At 37.9% G+C, this 20,115-nt stretch overlaps 1 protein-coding gene across 1 annotated transcript in view; it reads left to right on the top strand.

Moving 5' to 3' along the window:
* Positions 1-20,115, top strand: part of LOC145673417 (uncharacterized) — a 755,597-nt gene that overhangs the window by 731,858 nt on the left and 3,624 nt on the right. Inside the window, exons 32-33 of the mRNA XM_081743106.1 lie at positions 13,456-13,629; positions 18,872-19,090. Coding sequence (XP_081599232.1) covers positions 13,456-13,629; positions 18,872-19,090 — 393 coding nt within the window. The remainder of the gene's footprint in view (positions 1-13,455; positions 13,630-18,871; positions 19,091-20,115) is intronic.

The raw sequence follows: 20,115 nt of genomic DNA, 5'->3' as shown, positions 1-20,115 counted from the left end.
ACAAATTAAAGAAATACAAATCTCCGGGCGTAGATGAAATTCCGGCTGAGTTAATTTTAGCTGGAGGCGAAAAATTGTGGAACAAAATACACAAACTCATTCTCCTTATCTGGAACAAGGAAGAATTGCCACAAGAGTGGAAAGAATCAATCATTGTTCCAATTCACAAGAAAGGCGACAAAACTGACTAATAATTATCGAAGCATTTCTCTTCGGTCAACATCCTATAAAATCCTTTCAAATATTCTATTAGCAAGATTGACCCCATACGAGATGAAATTATTGTAGATTATCAGTGCGGATTTAGACGAAATCGATCAACTATCGACCAAATATTTACCATTCGCCAAATACTCGGAAAAAAGTGGGAATACAACACCCCGGTACATCAACTATTTATTAATTTTAGAAAGGCGTACGACTCGGTTAGGAGAGAAACATTATACAATGTTCTTACAGAACTTGGAATATCGAGAAAGCTAATTAGATTAATTAAGATATGTTTAAATGAATCCCAAAGTAAAGTTCGAGTAGGAAAATTTTTGTCCACGAGCTTTCACGTCGAAAATAGCCTGAAACAAGGAGATGCGTTGTCGCCATTATTATTTAACTTTGTTGTGGAATACGCTATAAGGAAAATCAAAAATAGCAACCAGAGCCTAGAGTTGAACGGTACTCACCAGGTTATGGCATATGCTGATGATGTAAATATAATAGGGGATGATAGGAGAACAATACAAAGAAATGCAGAGATCTTATTAAACGCTTGCAGGGACATGGTTTTAGAAGTAAATTCATAGAAAACTAAATACATGGAAGTGCGTCGGGACCGTAATACAGCAAAATATGGATGCGTTAAAATATTAAATAATACTTTTGATAAAGGATCTTTCAAGTATCTAGGATCAGTATTAACAGAGGAAAATCATCTTCACGAAGAAATTAAATGTCGACTAAAAGCAGGGAATTCGTTTTACTATTCGGTTCAAAATCTCTTGTCTTCGCGAATTCTGTCTAGAAATTTGAAACTTAAAATATACAAAACGATAATCATGCCTGTTGTTCTGTATGGTTGCGAAACATGGTCGCTTACTCTGAGGGAAGAACGTAGACTGAAAGTATTTGAGAACAAGATCCTTAGACGAATATCCGGACCCAAGAGGAACGCGAATGGGGAATGGCGAAAACTTCATAACGAGGAACTACATAATTTATACGGTTTACCCAACATTGTTAGGGTCGTCAAGTCTGGGAGGCTTAGATGGGCGGGTCATGTAGCTAGAATGGAAGAAAGTAGAAACGCTTTCAAAGTCTTGACTGGAAGACCAATTGGAAAACGACCATTAGGAAGAGCTAGGCGCAGATGGGAGGACAATATTAAGATGGATCTCGCAGAGATTGGAATACAAAGTGGAAACTGGATGCAGTTAGCTAAGGATAGAAGTCAGTGGAGAGCTTTTGTGAACGTGGCATTGAACCTCCGGGTTCCATAGGCCATAGAGTTAGTTAGTTTTTCGTAACATTTTACTTAAAAGGATATTAAATCTCGAAATCCCCTTGTTACGCCACTGCCACTGCTTACATCAGAATTTAAAGAATACCTGCAAAGTGTAAAACCACAGTGGAAACTCCAAAGATAGACAGGGTGGAAACTCGGTTTCACCGTCACTAAACGATGTGATTTCCTCTTTGTAGAACTCCGGAACCGTCACTGTTTTGATAAATATTTACTTTCGATGTGGTTTCAGTGGAATCATTACGTCGAGACCAAGACCGATTGCACACCACAATATTATAAATAATTTACTTCTCATTATCAAGTATTAGTCTCATAAAAAATAGTTTTCCCCGAGCAGCACAGATGTTTATAAGCGCTGTCAAACGAACTTCTTTGAATTCAGGAGAAATCCACATATCGAGCTTGGTAACATGCTATCTTCTTTATATGGTCGTAAAAACTCAAATGTGTGATGTTCAATGCTCTTGCAAACTCCCGTATCGTGTAACGTGGATTTCACTCTATTAACCCTTTACGTTCCGGTGACATCCATGTCATCATCATCATCATAGGTATTCTGCCTTTATTGGCAGGTCACTTGCCGCAGCTGAGAAGCTTCCATGCTCCACAGTCCTCCGCTAACCTTTTCGTCTTCGCGTATGATCTTTCTGTTTTAATATCATCCATTAATTGTAGTCTCCTTCGACCCCTTCCTCTCTTTCCCACCATCATACCCTCTAGGACGTCCCTCATGATACAATCTCTTCTTAGGCAATGTCCCAACCAGTTTTTCTTCCTCTTCCTAATAATGTCTAAAAGTGTTCTTTTCTCACCCACCATTTCTAACACTCTCTCATTCGTTTTCCGCTCGACCCAACTAATTCTTTCCATTCTTCTCCACACCCACATTTCGAATCCATGTAAATGTCATAAAAATACTCCGTTGTAAAAAAAAAAAACAGCGACGTCGATGGGGATGTCATGAAAGCGTATTCTTTATTAAAGGTCGTATTAATCCTGAAGGTGATGAATTTTTTACTGGATGCAAAGTACGAGTTAGTTTTACAGTTTCTCCTTAGGTGACAGCACCTTACTGACAGAAAAGAAAATATGTTTTGTCTCAATAGCATTCAATTACGACAAACATGTGTTTGTGTTGACGATAAACAATTTGCAACTTCGAGATCAGTAAGCAAAAAACTTTGATCTCCGATTGGTGTTCCCAACCTGAAGAAGCATAAAATCCCTTCAGAACATAAAAATTTCCATTTTTATCGAAATTATCAACCTTTTCTCCCTTTTCCTTTCAAATTTCCCTTTTTCAAACAATGCAAATTGTGTGTGTGTGTGTGTGTGTGTGTGTGTGTGTGTGTGTGTGTGTGTGTGTGTGTGTGTGTGTGTGTGTGTGTGTGTGTGCTTGAATAACAATGCCCTATGTAACGGTCTAGACAGTCTTTTATCAGTAAATGAAAATCTAATATTACAGCACGCACATAGAAAAATAATACCTGGAATGCAAGGGGTTAATAGCTTTATTTTTTTTCGTCAATCCTACTGGGTCTCCTTCATCGAAAATGTTACAATCAAAATCACCAATTCGCAATTTCGTAAGCCATCGTTGTCACCGACGTTCTCGTAAACCAACGTCACAATAAATTTAGGCACAATAAACTTGTGTTTGTTTGTTGAAGTTTAGCGTTCATTTTCAACACCGAAGCCATCTGAGACATAGACCTATATTTTAAAGTAGAGTTCAAACTTCTTATAGTGTACAAATTTCAATGCTCCCCCAACAAAAAGTGCATATCGCGCAGGCTAGTCTCTAGGAAAATACTTCGACTTTATGCAACTCTTCACAAGCTTAGTCTTCCATCTTGAATTTACTGTAAACTCTGTAAAACTCAATCACATTGTTCAACTTTTGTTTTAGAATCAGTGGCGTACGCAAGGGAGTTTTTCGTGGTTTTAATCTTCTCTTTAGCAACATATTATGAAAATATAATTTTATAAATATAAATTCTCTGTACACCACTATTTAGAATGAAGCTATACCTATCACTTGTCATGTCACGTATGACTGAATTTTTTACCTCCAAAAATAACTTATCACCATCTGTAAAATGCATAATGTCATTTCCAGAAACAGAAATATGAAAGCTATAGATATCAAAATATTAGAGGCAAGTAGAACAATGCTGACAGGAACCTTTACCCGAGGAAAACTATTCAGTGACAAAATATGACAAATTCGTAGGAACTGCCGGCAGGTGTTGATTGTACATCTTTCTTTGCTTCACTTCAAGGATGAGGTTTATTAAAATTTGCAGCAGATATCAAAGATCTTAGTCAATATGATTAGTCAATATGGGTTCATTGTTGGTTATTTAGCAGGCAATTCCTGTTTCTGCTGAAGATCACATGGAAAGCTTTTATATTTCTGTACTGTTATGCCGTATTGTCCTAACCTAAATGTATTTCCTTTCCTTGTGTTGTGTTGCTAATAAAAAAATAAGTTTTAAGGAGTTATGGCAACCACACAAGAACGAAGTTGGTGTGCTTTGGAATATCACAACACGCAGAATCTTGTGCAGGTTCAGCATGTCTTTTGGCGAAGATTTCAAGACCAGGCTCCTACACACACGTCTATTTTGAAATGGTACCGTGACTTTGTAGATACTGGCTGCATATGTAATCAAAGGAAAGGACATTCAGGGAAACCATCTGTCAATGCAGGAATTTGGAACAAATGGGGGAGGCATTTGTATGTAGCCCTAAGAAGTCTGTCCGTAGAGTTGTTCATGACTTCTTTTTATGCGGTTACATAAAGGATTGTGTCTGTGTACCCCCATTGCCTCAAAACCTGCAAGAAGTGCAAGTTCGTACCAGTGCTGCTATCCAGTCCATTTCATCAGACATGTTGGAGCGTCTGTGGCGTGAATGGGAATAATGTTTTGATGCCTGCATCACCACTTGTGGGATCCACATTCAATGTCCATGAGGCATAGTAAAAGATACTTGATTTTTTCTTTCAAATGTGACCAACTTCATTTAAATACTATTATCCAAAGCGACGTAATATCATTTTAAAGTATGATATTATTTTTATGGACACGCTGTATATTTTAATGTCTGCGTAAATTATTGTTCTAAATTCCTATGGAACTAATGAAATTGCACACAGTAAAATATAATAGAAAATTGTGGTATTAATACAACTTCCTGATCAGGGAACATCTAATATTGATAGTAGCATTGGTCAATCAAACAATGCACAATCGACAGAGGAGTGAAGAAAAGTGAGAAATCAAAGTTTTGTCGACTGACACTCAGAAACACAGGAGATACAGAGAAAAGAAGAATCCAGAATCATGTGAAGATAACAATGCAAAAGATACACTCACACAGAAAGAGCTTCCAAATGATTAAAGTAATCAAAATGACATTTACACATCAGTATAGTAAGCAAACATTGTACCCACAGACATGTCCAATAATAACTACAAAAATAATGGGCGAAGCACAATGTTGAAGCATTTTTGGCAAAGGAAAATGTCAGAATAGTACCAAAACACAGCATATAAGCTGAAATTATCCATGCCCTTGAATGACCAAGTGGTCCGCAGGCTCGCTGCTGGTGCACATGTTCTTCGACACTGCGCTTCGTCCGTTATTATCATACTTAAGTGATTATATTCTTGTTTGTGGTCTCATATTTTGGTTTTAACTACTTTGAATCGTGTTCTCTTCTACATGCGGGATTCATATAGGAATTCATATAGGCCTATCTTCAAACGTTGGCAACACTGTATATCAAGACTTCATAGGTATGGCTCTACTCATAATTAGATTTTCTAAATGTTATAATTTGTGTTCCGAGCCATTTAACAAAACTTCATTTTTTGGTCAGTTGGCAATACTGCATTGCATAAGATGTTAATGAGCAGTCTGTGGGTACAATGTTTGTCTACTATACTGTTGTGTAAATGTAATTTTCATTACTTTAATAGTTTAAAGTTCTTCCTGTGCCAGTGAATCTTTTGCATTGCTATCTTCACATGATTCTAGATCCTTCTTTACTCTGTATCTCCTATGTTTCTGGGTGTCGGCCGGTAAAACTGAGTTTCTCACTTTTTTTCACTCATCTATCCATTGTGCATTGTTTGATTGACCAATGCTACTATCAATATAAGATGTTCCTTTGTGAGATTACCACTTGACTGTATATTTTTCTTCAAATGCTGGCGAAAGCTTGCTTCCGAGTCTTTTACTCTCTATCAGGGGAGAGAATTTAATAAATTTTGTACTTAGTGAATGTAGATGAGCTAATATACTTGCCCGTAATATTAGAGTCATAGTTAGCCAGTCATTGATTCGACATTGAGATCATTATCAGAGTCAGTTTGGACAGAAGAGATGAAAAAGAATATCACAGTATATACGGCTAGATGATAAGGGTCTCTTTGAGTTCAATGGCTCCTACGGATAGGATTGAAATTAGTGGAATCCACTACACATACGGGCTACGGTCAGGGCCGCCTTTCCTCTTAGGCACGCTAGGCACGTGTCCCCAGACAACACGTACGTGTACGACACATGTGCACTATCCATGCATAAGCCGTACATTTGCACATATGCATTTGTGTGGATGATGAACACATACATAACCCGTGCATAAGCCGTACACGTGAATTTGCGTGGATGAAGCACACATACATAACCCGTGTATGTGCACATGTGCATTTACGTGGGTTATGCACACGTACATAACCAGTGACTAAGTCGGGCATGTGAACATGTGCATTTGCATGGATAAAGTACACATTTACATAACCCGTACCTAAGCCGTTACATACACATGTGCATTTGCATGGATACAGCGCACGTACGTAACCCGTGCTTAAGCCGTTATGTGCACATATGCATTTGCATGGATGAAGCACATATTTATATAACCCGTGCTTAAGCCGTTATATACGCATGTGCATTTGCATGGATGCAGCGCACGTACGTAACTCGTGCTTAAGCCGTTATGTGCATATGTGAATTTGCGTGGATGCAGCGCACGTACAGAACCCGTACTTAAGCCGTTATGTGCACATGTGCATTTGCATGGATGAAGCACACATTTATATAACCCGTGCTTAAGCCTTTACGTACACATGTGCATTTGCATGGATACAGCGCACGTACGTAACCCGTGCTTAAGCCGTTATGTGCACATATGCATTTGCATGGATGAAGCACATATTTATATAACCCGTGCTGTAGCCGTTATGTATACATGTGCTTTTGCGTGGATGCAGCGCATGTACATAACCCATCTTGAGCCGTGCATGTGCACATGTGCATTTGCGTGGATGAAGCACATTTAAATTACCGGTGCTTAAGCCGTCGTGTGCACATGGGTATTTGTACGGCTACTGCACGTGTGTGTGAGACTTCCATAAGTAGTGTATACTTTTACTTTCATTTTTTTTACTCTCATTCTCATCAACAGAAAGTAACCTCCATTTTTAGTAGGTGTCGTTTTTCCTCCAGGCGGTGTTATAGAGACTTTTCGACGAATAACAGCTGAATGATTGTAAAAACTCCATAACGTCCACTGAGCTAGGATACAAGATAAACAGGTGGCAGCATTGTACTCATGTAACTACAGTCAGGCAGTTCATAGGTTTACAAAATTATTGTTGTGACCGATTACAGCAGAATATGTTGCGTTATTTGTTACTTGGCAAACATGTCAAAGATACTACCTAAAGCTTTGCTCGTTGCAAATAATAAACTCCAAACCTAAATTCTCACTGACAATTATTAGTTACTTGTTATATACTTTGAAGGTGATGTCTTTGCAGTTAAAGATGGTGTTACTGCGTAATACACCACATATATAAACTCCTTTTTTCGTTGCATCTCGAATTTGCTTTTACATCACCTCTGTACTACGAGGAAATCAACTGTGCACTACATGTAAATCATCTGGGTACTGCTTCAAATCACCTCTATCGTACGTGTAAATCATCTGGGTACTGCGTGTAAATCACCTGTGTGTTACGTGTAAATCATCTCTGTCCTACATGTAAATCACCTATGTGCTACGTGTAAATCACCTCTGTCCTACATGTAAATCACCTGTGTGTTACGTGTAAATCATATCTGTCCTACATGTAAATCAGCTGGGAACTGCGTGTAAATCACCTGTGTGTTAACGTGTAAATCATCTCTGTCCTACATGTAAATCACCTAGTTACTGCGTGTAAATCACCTGTGTGCTACATGTAAATCACCTGTGTGCTACATGTAAACCACCGCTGTCTTACATGTAAATCACCTGTGAACTACATGTAAATCGAATACGTGCTACTATAAATCACCTGCGCGGTAGGTGTAAATCACTTGTGCAGGACGTGTACGTGTGCATTGCACATGTTCTGTGCACGTGAAGATGTTGAATAGAATCTGGCATGTATATGTGCATCACATGTACAGGCGTGCATTTATACAGATGATGCACATGTTGCATCCATGCAATTGTACATGTACTATACGGATACTGTACGTGCATTGTGCTGTCTGGGTCTAGGGCGGAAAAATTGGAGGGCGAAAAAAGAGAAAAAATGAAATACCCTGGTGCAGGAAACGTAATTTACGTTCCGGTTAAGCTACCTGGTTACAAACAAACTAGATCTTGGGAGCTAAATGTGATACGTATAATTTTACTTTTCTTAACTGAAAATATAAGTAGATTTATATTACTTGAAAAATAAGAATATTTAAGAACAGTTGTCTGAGAAAAATTGGGATGAAAACAAATATTAACTATACTAATATTAGGAAAAATACGTGTTTTCTGCTATTAGCAGACATAAGCCGAGATTGTGGAAATTATTCCTTGTGAACTTTTTAATTATAATAATTTACGAGAAACATACAGATGCAACCTCCATCTATTTAAAACTACTAGCTTGTCACTCAATATATAAACTGAACATCAACGTGATGAAAGAATAAAAACAAGAAAAGAAAACAACAATTATAATATACTTCTGATGAGTTCAATGTATTATTATAAGCGCGCCCAATAAATTTCAATCTTCTGTACATGCACGGGACTATCTTGTCACTTGGTTATTTAGTAGCAATTACCAGCGTGGCGGTTAATGAAAAGACTCTCCAAAGACTAAAAATAAAGAAAGGGAAAAGAGTAAGAGAGTTAGGGGAAAATCCCTCTCGAACCAAAACTGTCAAGGTAAAAACTGAAGAAGGAGGTACTCTAAAAATAATAGGGGGCGTAACAATTTGAAGTGCCTAGGGCGCCGGGAGGTTAAAAACAGCCCTGGCTACGGTGCGTGAAATGAAGGTAGGTATGTAGAAATGTCTACAGGTAGGAATGTCTTATATTGAAAAAACATCAACATCGGCAGTGTTAGGATCAGTGAAGCCATATCTAGCATCTTGGTGCTAGATCTAGCATAATCCACATGCATTTAGCATCTAGCACCTTGACTTTAGCATCTTGGCCAAATCTAGCATAATTTCATTCTTCCCTCTGGAGAACAGAAAAAGAACGAAAATATAGATGGTTCAAGGACCGTCTGGAATTATTCTTATTAGTTGAAGAGATGGTTTGAGAGTGAAACCAGTCAGTATTTCCGCGGTTGTAATTTATTGTTGAATTCAGAGAAATGTTCAAAAATAGCAAAATGTGACCCTGCAAAACATATTTACTTACCCATAGTTTTATTACTGTCAACTGAAACCTGAATGTGTGGTTATCTGGGATGTTTCTGTCACTTTCAATTTACAACTTGAGAGGGGAGAGATATGAGCGTCAGGGACAGCTAGCAATACACTAAAAGAAATGCTTCAGGGCTGTGTCGGAAGCGGCATGTTATACATATATTTCTTAAAATGATATCCATTCATAAAATATAAATTCGACCTTCCTTCCCTATAATGTGTCATTTACCAATTTATTTCATTATCATTCCTAACAGCGTCATATTAGCTTTGTAGACTACATGAATACAGTTGAAACACTTTATTAAAATAATGAAGATAAGTAGGGGCGGGTCTTTAAATTAGTTAGGAAAGATAATTTGAAAATCTGGCATAATTTACAAAAATCTAGCATAATTCAGAACCGTGTTTGGCATCATTACGAGTCTCGAGTGTGGCAACCCTGGTTAGGATCATCGGGTGTAAGATTATAGCAATATAATGTAAAGAAGAGCAACAGCGGGCTCTAGTATTAGTGGTATAGTGAAATATAACCCTTGTCAATTCGTATAGTCTTAATTAAAACAGGGTGGCGTTGTTCAAACCTAGCAGCTATAAATTTAAGATGGAGGGATTCAAGATGATAAAGAAGATTACGAAAATTAATGCTTTCTTAAAGTTCTTGTGTATGGAGTGTAGTTTAATACGGAAGGCCAAGCAAGATGCATGTCGTTCCAAAATTTTGAGTAGAAGTCGCCAGCTGAAATCCATGTGATATGCCCTTTGTTAAAACTAGTACAAGAAAAAACTTATGCAAGAATTACACAGTATGCATGGGCGTAAGTTCCATGTGATACTCACTAGCCGTAGATGGGAGCACAAAGTAAGGTGATCATGATCTATGATTATTCCAAACTAGGTTACTTCTTTCATAGAGTTATTACATGCACCATTAATGTGGAGTTGCAGTTCTTGAGGGTTCTTTGTACTTGGGAACATTTGTCCAGAAGAATGGAGACTATAGAGTGGGTTTTGACAAAATTTAATTCAAACAGTACTTACTGCACGTATGTACCAGAATAGTAATAACAGAATAGAATGATTTCTGGATTTATTGAATTGTGTGGGCTGTACATGAGAACGTTATGTCATCTATATACTGGAAATGGTGCGTATTGACAGGTAAGGGTGAAAGGTCTGCAACAAAGAGAAAGTAAAGCAGTGAAGATAATGCGGAGCCCTCAGAAACGCCTGAATATAGGAAAGAATATAGGATATGATATACTATTATTGATGGTAACATAACCTAAACGGTTGGTTAAAAGGTGGAAGACATACCTAAGGTGAGGAGCAAAAACGATGAAGTTTGAAGGTTAAGGCAATGTAGCAGATCTTATCGAACGCCTTTTCAAAGTCGAACAACAAGAGGCAGGGTAGCCGTGCAGTGTTAAGTGATGTTTCTGTGTTGAACACATTGAAGACCATAGATGTGCAAGTGTACAGAAAAGGCTGGACGTGTTTGCATTCACAGTACAGGACCAGCACCTAACATTCTGCTAGGTGAGCAAGGCTAGACATTCCGGTTGCCTCTTATCTTCATTAGGTAAGTGTAACGTCGTTCGTGAATCCTCAATCATTTCTTTCCTAGTTTATCTGAACGTTTTGCGGAACCTCATCTTCCAGCAAGATAACGGGCGTTGCCATACCATCAGGATATCCCAGCATGATCTAAGCAATATATACCTCCTATCCTGGTCTGCTAACTGTATGGACCTAAGCCCTATCGAGCAATCCGGGATATTGTGGAACGTTTTTAAATACGTTTCCACTAGTTTATATGATAACTACTTTTCTCGATCTTCATTAAGCCACCAGAGGGAAACGTCATGACGTGACAAAACCCGGGATAAGACAAATTGGTCATAGGACGTCGCTCATCCCTCAATTATCAACCATTCAATCAATGTTGAATAGCCAACATTGAAACGTATCGACCGCAATCGAAATTTCCGCCAAGTGTGAACTACGTGATAAAATTTTATTTTTCCAGCCGGTTGCTGAAATCGCTAAGATTCAAAGATCAGGCAATTCAAGAATCATAATCTACACCTTTAACGAACCACCTAATTGACACACTTATCTGGCACGACAGATTCCCATCTTTGGCTATTCTTTCATGTACGTCGGTAAATCCTACTTTAAAGTTTCTGCAGTAAGCCTACTCGTGCAGACAGACATCACTTATAAAATACTATCCATAACCTTTACTGACGTGCTGCACCTTTATTATGTCCTTCCGCCTGGAGAAATCGAATTACATCACTTGCTTACGCTTGGCTACTTCACAATGATTAAATATCAGTCTTCCCGTCTGTGGGGAAGATGAGCAAAATCCAAAAAATATAGGCTTGCCAACCATACGATAATTTGTCGTGACATACGATAATTTAGGCCTTCGTGCTATATACAATAATGCACCCTTGCGGTAATAGGTGAATATACGATAATTTTAAACGCACACTACTTTTTAGTTTTTAAATGTGCAAATAAATTGTATATGTGCATTAAATAACTATATTAAAAAACACACACACTGAGGTTTTAACCCGAGAAAGCCGAGGGGGTGCCTTCACTTTTAATGCAATTATTGTTAGTAGATGTTTCGTCGCGTGTCTTCCGCTCTAGAATTCTCCTATCTCTTTGGAATATGCCCCCTGATTGAGTTGTTCATACGTTTTCTTATTTTACTTCAGAAAAAAATAGGGTTATTTTTTATATTGGCGTAAAGGCACACTAGACACCCTGGTCAATTTTCAATATCATTATTCTTAACAGATATTTCGTCCCGTATCGTGCGCTCTAGAATTCTAACTCTTTGAAATACACCCTCTGATTGAGTTTTCTAACCATTTTTTACTTTACCTCAGAAAAAATAGCGTTATTTTTTATACTAACGTAAAGGCCCAAGGGGTGCCTCTGAGGCTCCTATTGAAGTGTGTATTTTTCTAATTTTTTGATACTGTTCATTGTTTATTACCATTGACAAATAATTTCATAGCAAAGTAGTGACTAGCCTTTCCTATTAATGACGGAAAATACAAATGGTTGCGGTGAGTTCAGGTAGCTTGTATATGCAGCACGGAGCCTTAGAGGCACCCCCTGGGCCTTTTAAAGGTAGAATTATCATGGGCTTTCTCGGGTTAAACAGTCATTCACGCTATAATAAATCAATAATGATTTGAGAAGTGACAAATGGCAACCCTTAGGGAGTGGAAATATTGTTGTTGAGAGCAGTATTAATAAGAATGAAAACAATGGTGAGGACAGTGAAGCTGATTTGGAATTCGATAATTGAAGATTACTAGATAGGTTCATTATATATTATTGCCATTATTAGTAGTATCTTACTTGACATTATAATTATTACGTACATTACCAATAAACGATATTTTTGTAATATATGATAATTTTAAAGACGAAAATCAATAATTTTGTCCTCTGAGGTTGGCAACTCTGAAAAATAACCCTTATGTAACGAGCTTTTCCTTTGATGGCTTAACGGAAGAGAAATAGCTCTCGTACATGCATTTATTTGAAGACATAGGAATCTAGTAAAAGTATGGAGATTGTTTATTATTACTATACATTATTATGCTTTTTTAACCTTTCTCCCATTGCATTATTTTTCATAAATGTCCTCACCAGTAGTCAATAGCACAGTTAGGATTGGAAGTTAAGAAAACAATAATAATGAAGCAGGGGCGTCATTTAGGGGTGCAGGGAGGGGCGATTGCCTCCCTGAGTTTGAGATTTATATAGATTTTATCAATAAAATAGTAGTAAATCAGTAAAAAAACGCAAAATTTTACTGATATCAATTATATATAATGAACCTATCTAGTAATCTTCAATTATCGAATTCCAAATCAGCTTCACTGCCCTCACCATTGTTTTCATTCTTAATAATACTGCCCTCAACAACAATATTTCCACTCCCTAAGGGTTGCCATTTGCCACTTCTCAAATCGTTATTGATTTATGATAGCGTGAATGACTGTTTAAACAAAATCTGAAATGACGCTCCTGTAATTAACAGATATTATTTGTAAAATACTTTTTAAAAAAATAATTTTAATGTGGGCATCATAATATCTTTTTTAATAATGAACTTTGTATAGTAGTTCACTAAATTTGATTTGTAAAAGAGTTAATTAATACTGAACATTTTATTTTCACCGCAGTTATATTTGAAAAATATTAATTTGTCTGTCCTGCTACAATCGAAAGTTAATACTTACGTGACTGCCTTATGGGAGACCAGAAGAAGTCAGCATTTCCCCACGTTACTCAAGGAACCATCTCACTACCTTCAAAATGAAATCAAATACGAAGCGTATATAGGAAACTTTTTTCAGGTAACCTTATATACAATAGGTTATATACATACACAGCTTTTCTTTAAAGTAAGTAAAGTAAATTTAAATAGTTGTTTTTAAAAATACTGTATATACCATGTCGGTTTTTGTTTCATTTGATACAAGAGTCTTTATGGTTTTATGATAGACTAAATACAGAATATGGATTCAATATGGGTGCCGATTGTGACGCGACAAACACTTATGTGGAAATCTAGCTCCTGCCTGATTTTGGTTAGCATATCTGGTGTGACCAACGTTCCTGCTTCTTGAATTCTGATTCGTAGTTCATCTAGGCCCTGTGAAAGAGGATCCCGGTGGTAAAGCGCTCACTTTTAGTGCGTAGGGTCCCAGGTTCGATCCCAATATGCGCCAAGTGTGCTTTATGGTGGACAAACACCCTGTATCTGCGTCTTCACAGGTTTTTTTCTACTTCCTCTCACTTCCTACATTCCATCATTTCATTCGTTCTCATCACCACTGTCTCCTTTAGCTTATACGGCATAACTGTGTAATGTAAAACTGAAAGATTTCATTACATTTTAGAGGAATTTCTGCAACTTCTTCTTAAATAGAATTGATATACAGACATAAGGAAACTATCTTTTAAAAAAAACATATTGGGAGATGGCCTAATTCACTGTTATACCCTCTATAATACTGTCCAAATGTAAGATATACATCAACGGATATATGACATGCAACAGGTTAAACTTTCATGTGAGTTTCAGTGGCGGATGTAGTCCGGGGCCGGGGGTTCTAGCACCTCCCCTGTTTTTTGAGTGACAAAAATAATTTAAGATAATATTTATATATTTTTTGAAGGTTTACAGAAACTCAGAACATACCGATCATAGTCTAGGTTCTTTCTGCCACCAGTTTTCACCTTCTAGATCCGCCACTTTTGACTTTCCAAGGAAAAATGGTTTAGGGTCTATATCTTTAATAGCTATGAAAATTTTTGGCAATAATAATTGATGGCCTTCATTCTGCTGTAACCTATTATTTATTTAATTATTAGTGTAATGTATGACAACACCCTAGTCGCAACGGAATATAGTCTTTCGTCAGATCAGCGGAATCAAGCAGTGTCGGGTCTGGCCAGAGAACAAATAAGTGACAGTTCGTACTCATTAGATGGTGTAGGCGTTTCGGCATTCATCTAGCGTAATGAGGATAATTGGGGAGCTAAACGAAAGAAACCTCACAGGCATGAATGTAACAAACTTCTTGGTAGACCTGGCCCCTAAAATTAGTTATTAGTTCAGTTTCAGTTTGTGTAAATATATCAGGTTGTCTTTAAAGTACTGAGCCTTTAGAGCTCAAATTTGAGAATACATTTGTTGTGGTTTGAAAATTACATTATCAAACTACGTATGCACTATTTTGGTCGATAATCGTTTGAGACGAGCCATTCTGAATGAGATTTTCCTGTGATTTCGTCATTCACACCAGGCAAATGAAGGAATGGTATCTAACATAGAAGTCCCAGACCGCTTCCTTCCTTTCCCCATCCTTTCTTCCTTCCCTTTCCCAGGATAGTGTGCTCGTCGAGGGACGTCATCCCTCCTACGTGACGGATTAGCATGACCATAGATGCCGAAAGCTCAGAAATCTAAATCCCATGGTCGACGATCTTCTGCTAGTCTCCCGGCAACAACATGATCCCATCGCTATAGATATGGTACTTACGGTCTTCTTTTGAAACTAATTTGACAATATTCAGGGAGTTTTGCAGAGACCGAAACAAATTATGGTCTGATGTAGGGTGCCAGAATGGCTATACATGTAGGGTGCCAGGATGGCTATACGATGGATACATGAAGACCTTTCAGCCAAATTCTCTCAATTTCTGACACGTCGTTAAGTTGCGGTCTAGCGTTGTAAGCGTGGTATACGATGTCCTTTCTGTTGACCAGTTCCGGCCGTTTCTTTCGAATTGTTAAGTGCACATTATAGGGGTCGGAGTCTATCGTTCTGCCCGAAGACAGCACCCTATGAGGAACGATACACTTCCAATCCCACCAAACACACATCGTATCGTTCCTGAGCGTCAATGTGAACTTTGAGTCAGACAGTGGACCTTTTCTTCATTTAGACCCCAATCTTTCTTTGCACAATGTAGTCGTACGTTATCTACTTTTCATCACCCGTGATCAACCGCTTAAGAAATTACTAGAGTTCCTAAGATAAATTCGATCGGGTAAACGTTTCTTGTGTCAGATCATGTGGCACCCAAATGCGGAGCTTTTTTTTTTTTTTTTTTTTTTTTGTACCCAACTCTTCAGATGGTTTAACACTGCTTGGTAATGAATGTGTAGGTCATTGGCGATGCTATAACTGGTTACATGCCGTCTTGTTCGATCTTTGCTTGAATATCATCCAATTTTGGTCTCCCACTGCGACGAGGATCTTGGGTTTCAAAATTTCCAGAGCAAAAGCTTTCGGAATCCACCTTTTGTCTGTTGCTTTTGATAATATATCTTTCCCGTAGAAGCACATATTTCTTCACAGGTCGGAGCAGCATTTCCACCTTTACTGAAATAAAATTGTAAAATGTAGTGGTTTGGCGAAAAGTTCATTCATATTCACGGCGCAAAACCTTGCATCTGATTATAAGGGATTTCGATACTTTTTGCCACATCTAGTAGCATCAACTGTCGGCTGTCAAATGATGTTAGACCTATCATCATCGAACCGAAGATTTCCCTCCTGAAGGGGGGAGGATTTATTAGCACAGTTGCTGCTCTATCCCTTTGTAATTTACTTTGATTGTGCTTTTCTGTCTCACCAAGCGATTGAATTGTGCTTTCGTTGTGGGGGTGGAGGGAAATAAGTCTTGGGAGATGCGTGTTCTTCTTTGTGTGAGCTTTTTTTTTTTTTTTTTTTTTGTTCAGTCAGTGTGCTCTGGTGATGTTGTGCGTAGCCGCATATTTCAGAGCGTAAGGCAGAAAAATTCACAGGAACGGGGTTAGGTTTGGTTTTATGTGAGTTTCAAATTATGTTTGTGTATATTGGCATACTGTGTACTGTTAGTTTTCTGTCGTGTATCCTGTCGCTTTCTTTGGGAATATTTATAGTTCTTGTTCAGTGAGTGTGAAATATGTATTCCCCCATGAGTAGATGTTATGATGCTCAGATTATCGTTTAGTATTTGTTTGGATGCTGTTTGAATTGCTTTGAAAACAACTGTTTATTTAGCAGATCCGGCTATTGATGACAACCCAATTCATGATGTCTTCTGTTGCTTTCTTGATCGCATCTTGGATTAGTGTCCCTATTGGCACGATGCTATTGATTTCCTGTGCTGTGATTGATTGTAGCCTTTCCTCTTCTTTTTCTTCTTCTTCTTCTTCTTCTACCGTAGGGTGTGCTCGGCTGTATGTGGAGTTCTGGACTCCTCACGGGCTTTCTAGGCAGCTGCTGTGCCCGGTCCGGTGTCCCATCTTCTTGCATGAGGCGCAAAAATGTAGGTTGAGTCGAAGTTTGCAGTCATAGATGTGGCTTTCTCTGCATCTGAAGCAGATCTTCTGGTTCAGGCAGAGAGAGGTTGTGTGTCCATATTGAAAGCACTTTCAGCAGGGCGACGGCCTTGCGGGAGTGCATCATGCTTCTGTTCGGTGTAATTTCTGAAAAAGGAGCGTGCCGGAGCAGACGAGCTTATTTACTTGTTCAGGATTTCGGGAAAACACCCTGACCAGGGGAACAGGACCATCTTTTCCCTAGATTCTTGTTGCGTTGCAGAAGTCGATGTTTTGTTTCTGCAAGTCTTCTTTGCTTTCGCACATGCTTCACTTCAGGTCCACTCCTTTCATGACGCAGGTGAAAGTTATGCCGCTCGTGCGCTCCTCTTTTGTTCGTGAAGAGTTCTTTGTGATGGGGATTGTTTTCACGTTTTCTTCTTTGTTTTCCAGTAAGAAGTTTGTGTCGTTTTCCGTATGTTAGTGTTCGATGGATGTGGGTGAAAGGAGTTCTTCTTTCTTACTTTGTCTGTGTTCTTGATTGTTTGTGGGGGGTTCATTGATGTCTACGTTGGTCCCTTTTCCATGCAAAGTATGCGTCTTTTCCGAAATCTGATGCCACGTAGCTTTCTCTAAAGAACAAGGCATCTGTAGGGGTCTTGAAAGCAAAGTGAAGGAAAGAGTCCTCGTCTTCTATCACTTTGTTTCATTTCGAACTTGATTCGAAAATCTCTTATTGCGCGGAAATAAGTGTAGATGCTCTCTTCTATGTCTTGGACGTCTTCGAAAGGATAGTCATTTTTGTGGGGGTGTAAACCCTGAGAAAAAGGTTAGGGTCATTTTCAGCGGGGTCTTCCATTTGTGCGCTTCAGCTTGTTTGTATCAATTACTTCACGCTTCGCAGAGTGGCAGTGCGCGTCTGTTGATGTAGCTCCTGGGGGGGGGGTGACGGATCCAGGTTTGGGGGTTGCCTCCTCTGATTTTTTCTCAGACGACCTCTTCCCATGATTTAGTGTATGCAAGAGAAAGAGGATTTTGTATGTATGGTTGTGTGTAGTGGTCCTGGGGAGGGCCGCTTTTCTAGTTGTGTGTGAGCGAGTGCTCCTGTGTATTCCCGAGGAAGGAAAGAATTGATCTACACCATCGGCTGATTGCCAATGCGAATCTTAGGATCCAAGAGGCCACCACGGCTCGATCGTTCTTCCTTTTCCACGGGAATGACACAATGTGGGAAGGATAACAGGGCCAAAGCTACGAGAATAGCACTATGTTCGTTGTGTCTGCGACGATGAAGAGAACACTAGAGAACATCGACGAATTTTTCCAACACACTTCACTACTCTTCTTTGTGTGGGAGCAGGGCACAGACCACACCCACTTGATAGACTATCTACTTCCTTCTTTCTTCTTACGGCGGGAGTCTCAGTTGCTCATACCGCAACATAATTTTGGTTTCTTACGAATAGCTTTATCTTTAAGTATACGGAGTGAAGCTTTGTCAGGTCCGTTCTCACTCGCTGTCTTACTCAGAATCGACGTTAACCCACTGTGACTTATGTACCCTGAGAATTGGGACACTAACGCTATCTCGTAGACAAAAGGCTCACTAATTTTCAGACTACCTGATATATATATATATATATATATATATATATATATATATATATAATCAACATATACCTCTGTTAAGCAACAGGTTCTTTCTTGTCCTCTTCAGTAACGCACTTCAAACTGAGAATTATATACAAATAAGTAATTTACTGTAATAAACTTTTTTTCAGCATCAATTGTTTGAAAACCTTCAAGAGAGTGTAATCCGTATGATAGCATCCAAAGTAAAAGAATATCATTATTTCCCTGGTAATTACATAGTATATGCTGGTGATATGACCAGAACTTTATACTACACTCTAATCGGTGAAGTTGGAGTTATTAGAGGCTGGGGAGGGATTGAGGAAGCACTCGTCGATTTCATTCCCCAAAACAGTATGTTCGGGACGGTAAGTATACGAATTTTCTCGTAGTATCAATTCGATAATTTTATGAAAGAGAAGTAAAAAGTAAATGGTGTAGTCATATATACGGATAAGTTGAAACTAAGACCATTACAATTATTTTAACGATTATTAAGTTATCTCAATAATCACTCGAAAAGAAAAGTTCATTATTCAATTTTTTTTTTTATTTCGAGTATAAACCCTAGCCATGTCTTGGTATGGTCTACGTAGCTTAAAGGTAGAGTTGGTTTCTGATTGGTACTCGCAAAATCAAGGTTGAAAATTAAATCAAAGATGAAAACGGTTCATTTAAAATATTGAGCCATTAAAAAGCCAACTCCGTTGAATAATTTTCTTTATTTATTTCTATTGTCCTGATAACCAAGATCCCAAAATCCTATTATTTAAAACACATAAAACATATGAATATCTTTTTATATCGATATTATAATTAACATATTTCTTGGTCTTTCTTTTCTCCTAATTACATAATCAGCCTAGTACATATTTTAAAATATCTTTCGCCCAAATAAAATAAGGGTTTACAAGTAGTAAAATTATACAAATATACAACGTACTGTTCTATATTATGGCGCTCGACGAACTTTTCTTTTTATTTATTTAATAAAAAGAAAAAGAATTCTGGACCGTTTACCTTTACATGTTAATCATTCGAGTTTTCGAATGCACCTCGTATATTTGAAAATTACAATTCGTATAAATATACATATATATATTTAATTTTATAACAATATTATTATCATATTTATTTTAAATTTTATCATTGACTTCATTTATTTATACATTTCAACGACGATAAGGCACATTCGAAATTTGATTTACAAGTTATTTAATTTTAAGTCCTTTTTCGGGTCCATTAAATGCTTGCCACAAGTTAATAATTATTTACTTGGGCATAATGAAGAGGGTTTTGAAGGAGATATATTTATGATATTCATATGGTTGTTCTTTATACGAAAAAGATCGAGTACATATATCTTCAACAATAACAATAAGACTTAAGATAA

Source organism: Thermobia domestica, chromosome 16 (assembly GCF_964235325.1).
Source record: "Thermobia domestica chromosome 16, izTheDome1.hap1.1, whole genome shotgun sequence".
Taxonomy (NCBI): domain Eukaryota; kingdom Metazoa; phylum Arthropoda; class Insecta; order Zygentoma; family Lepismatidae; genus Thermobia; species Thermobia domestica.
This window is presented reverse-complemented; position numbering and strand designations above follow the sequence as displayed.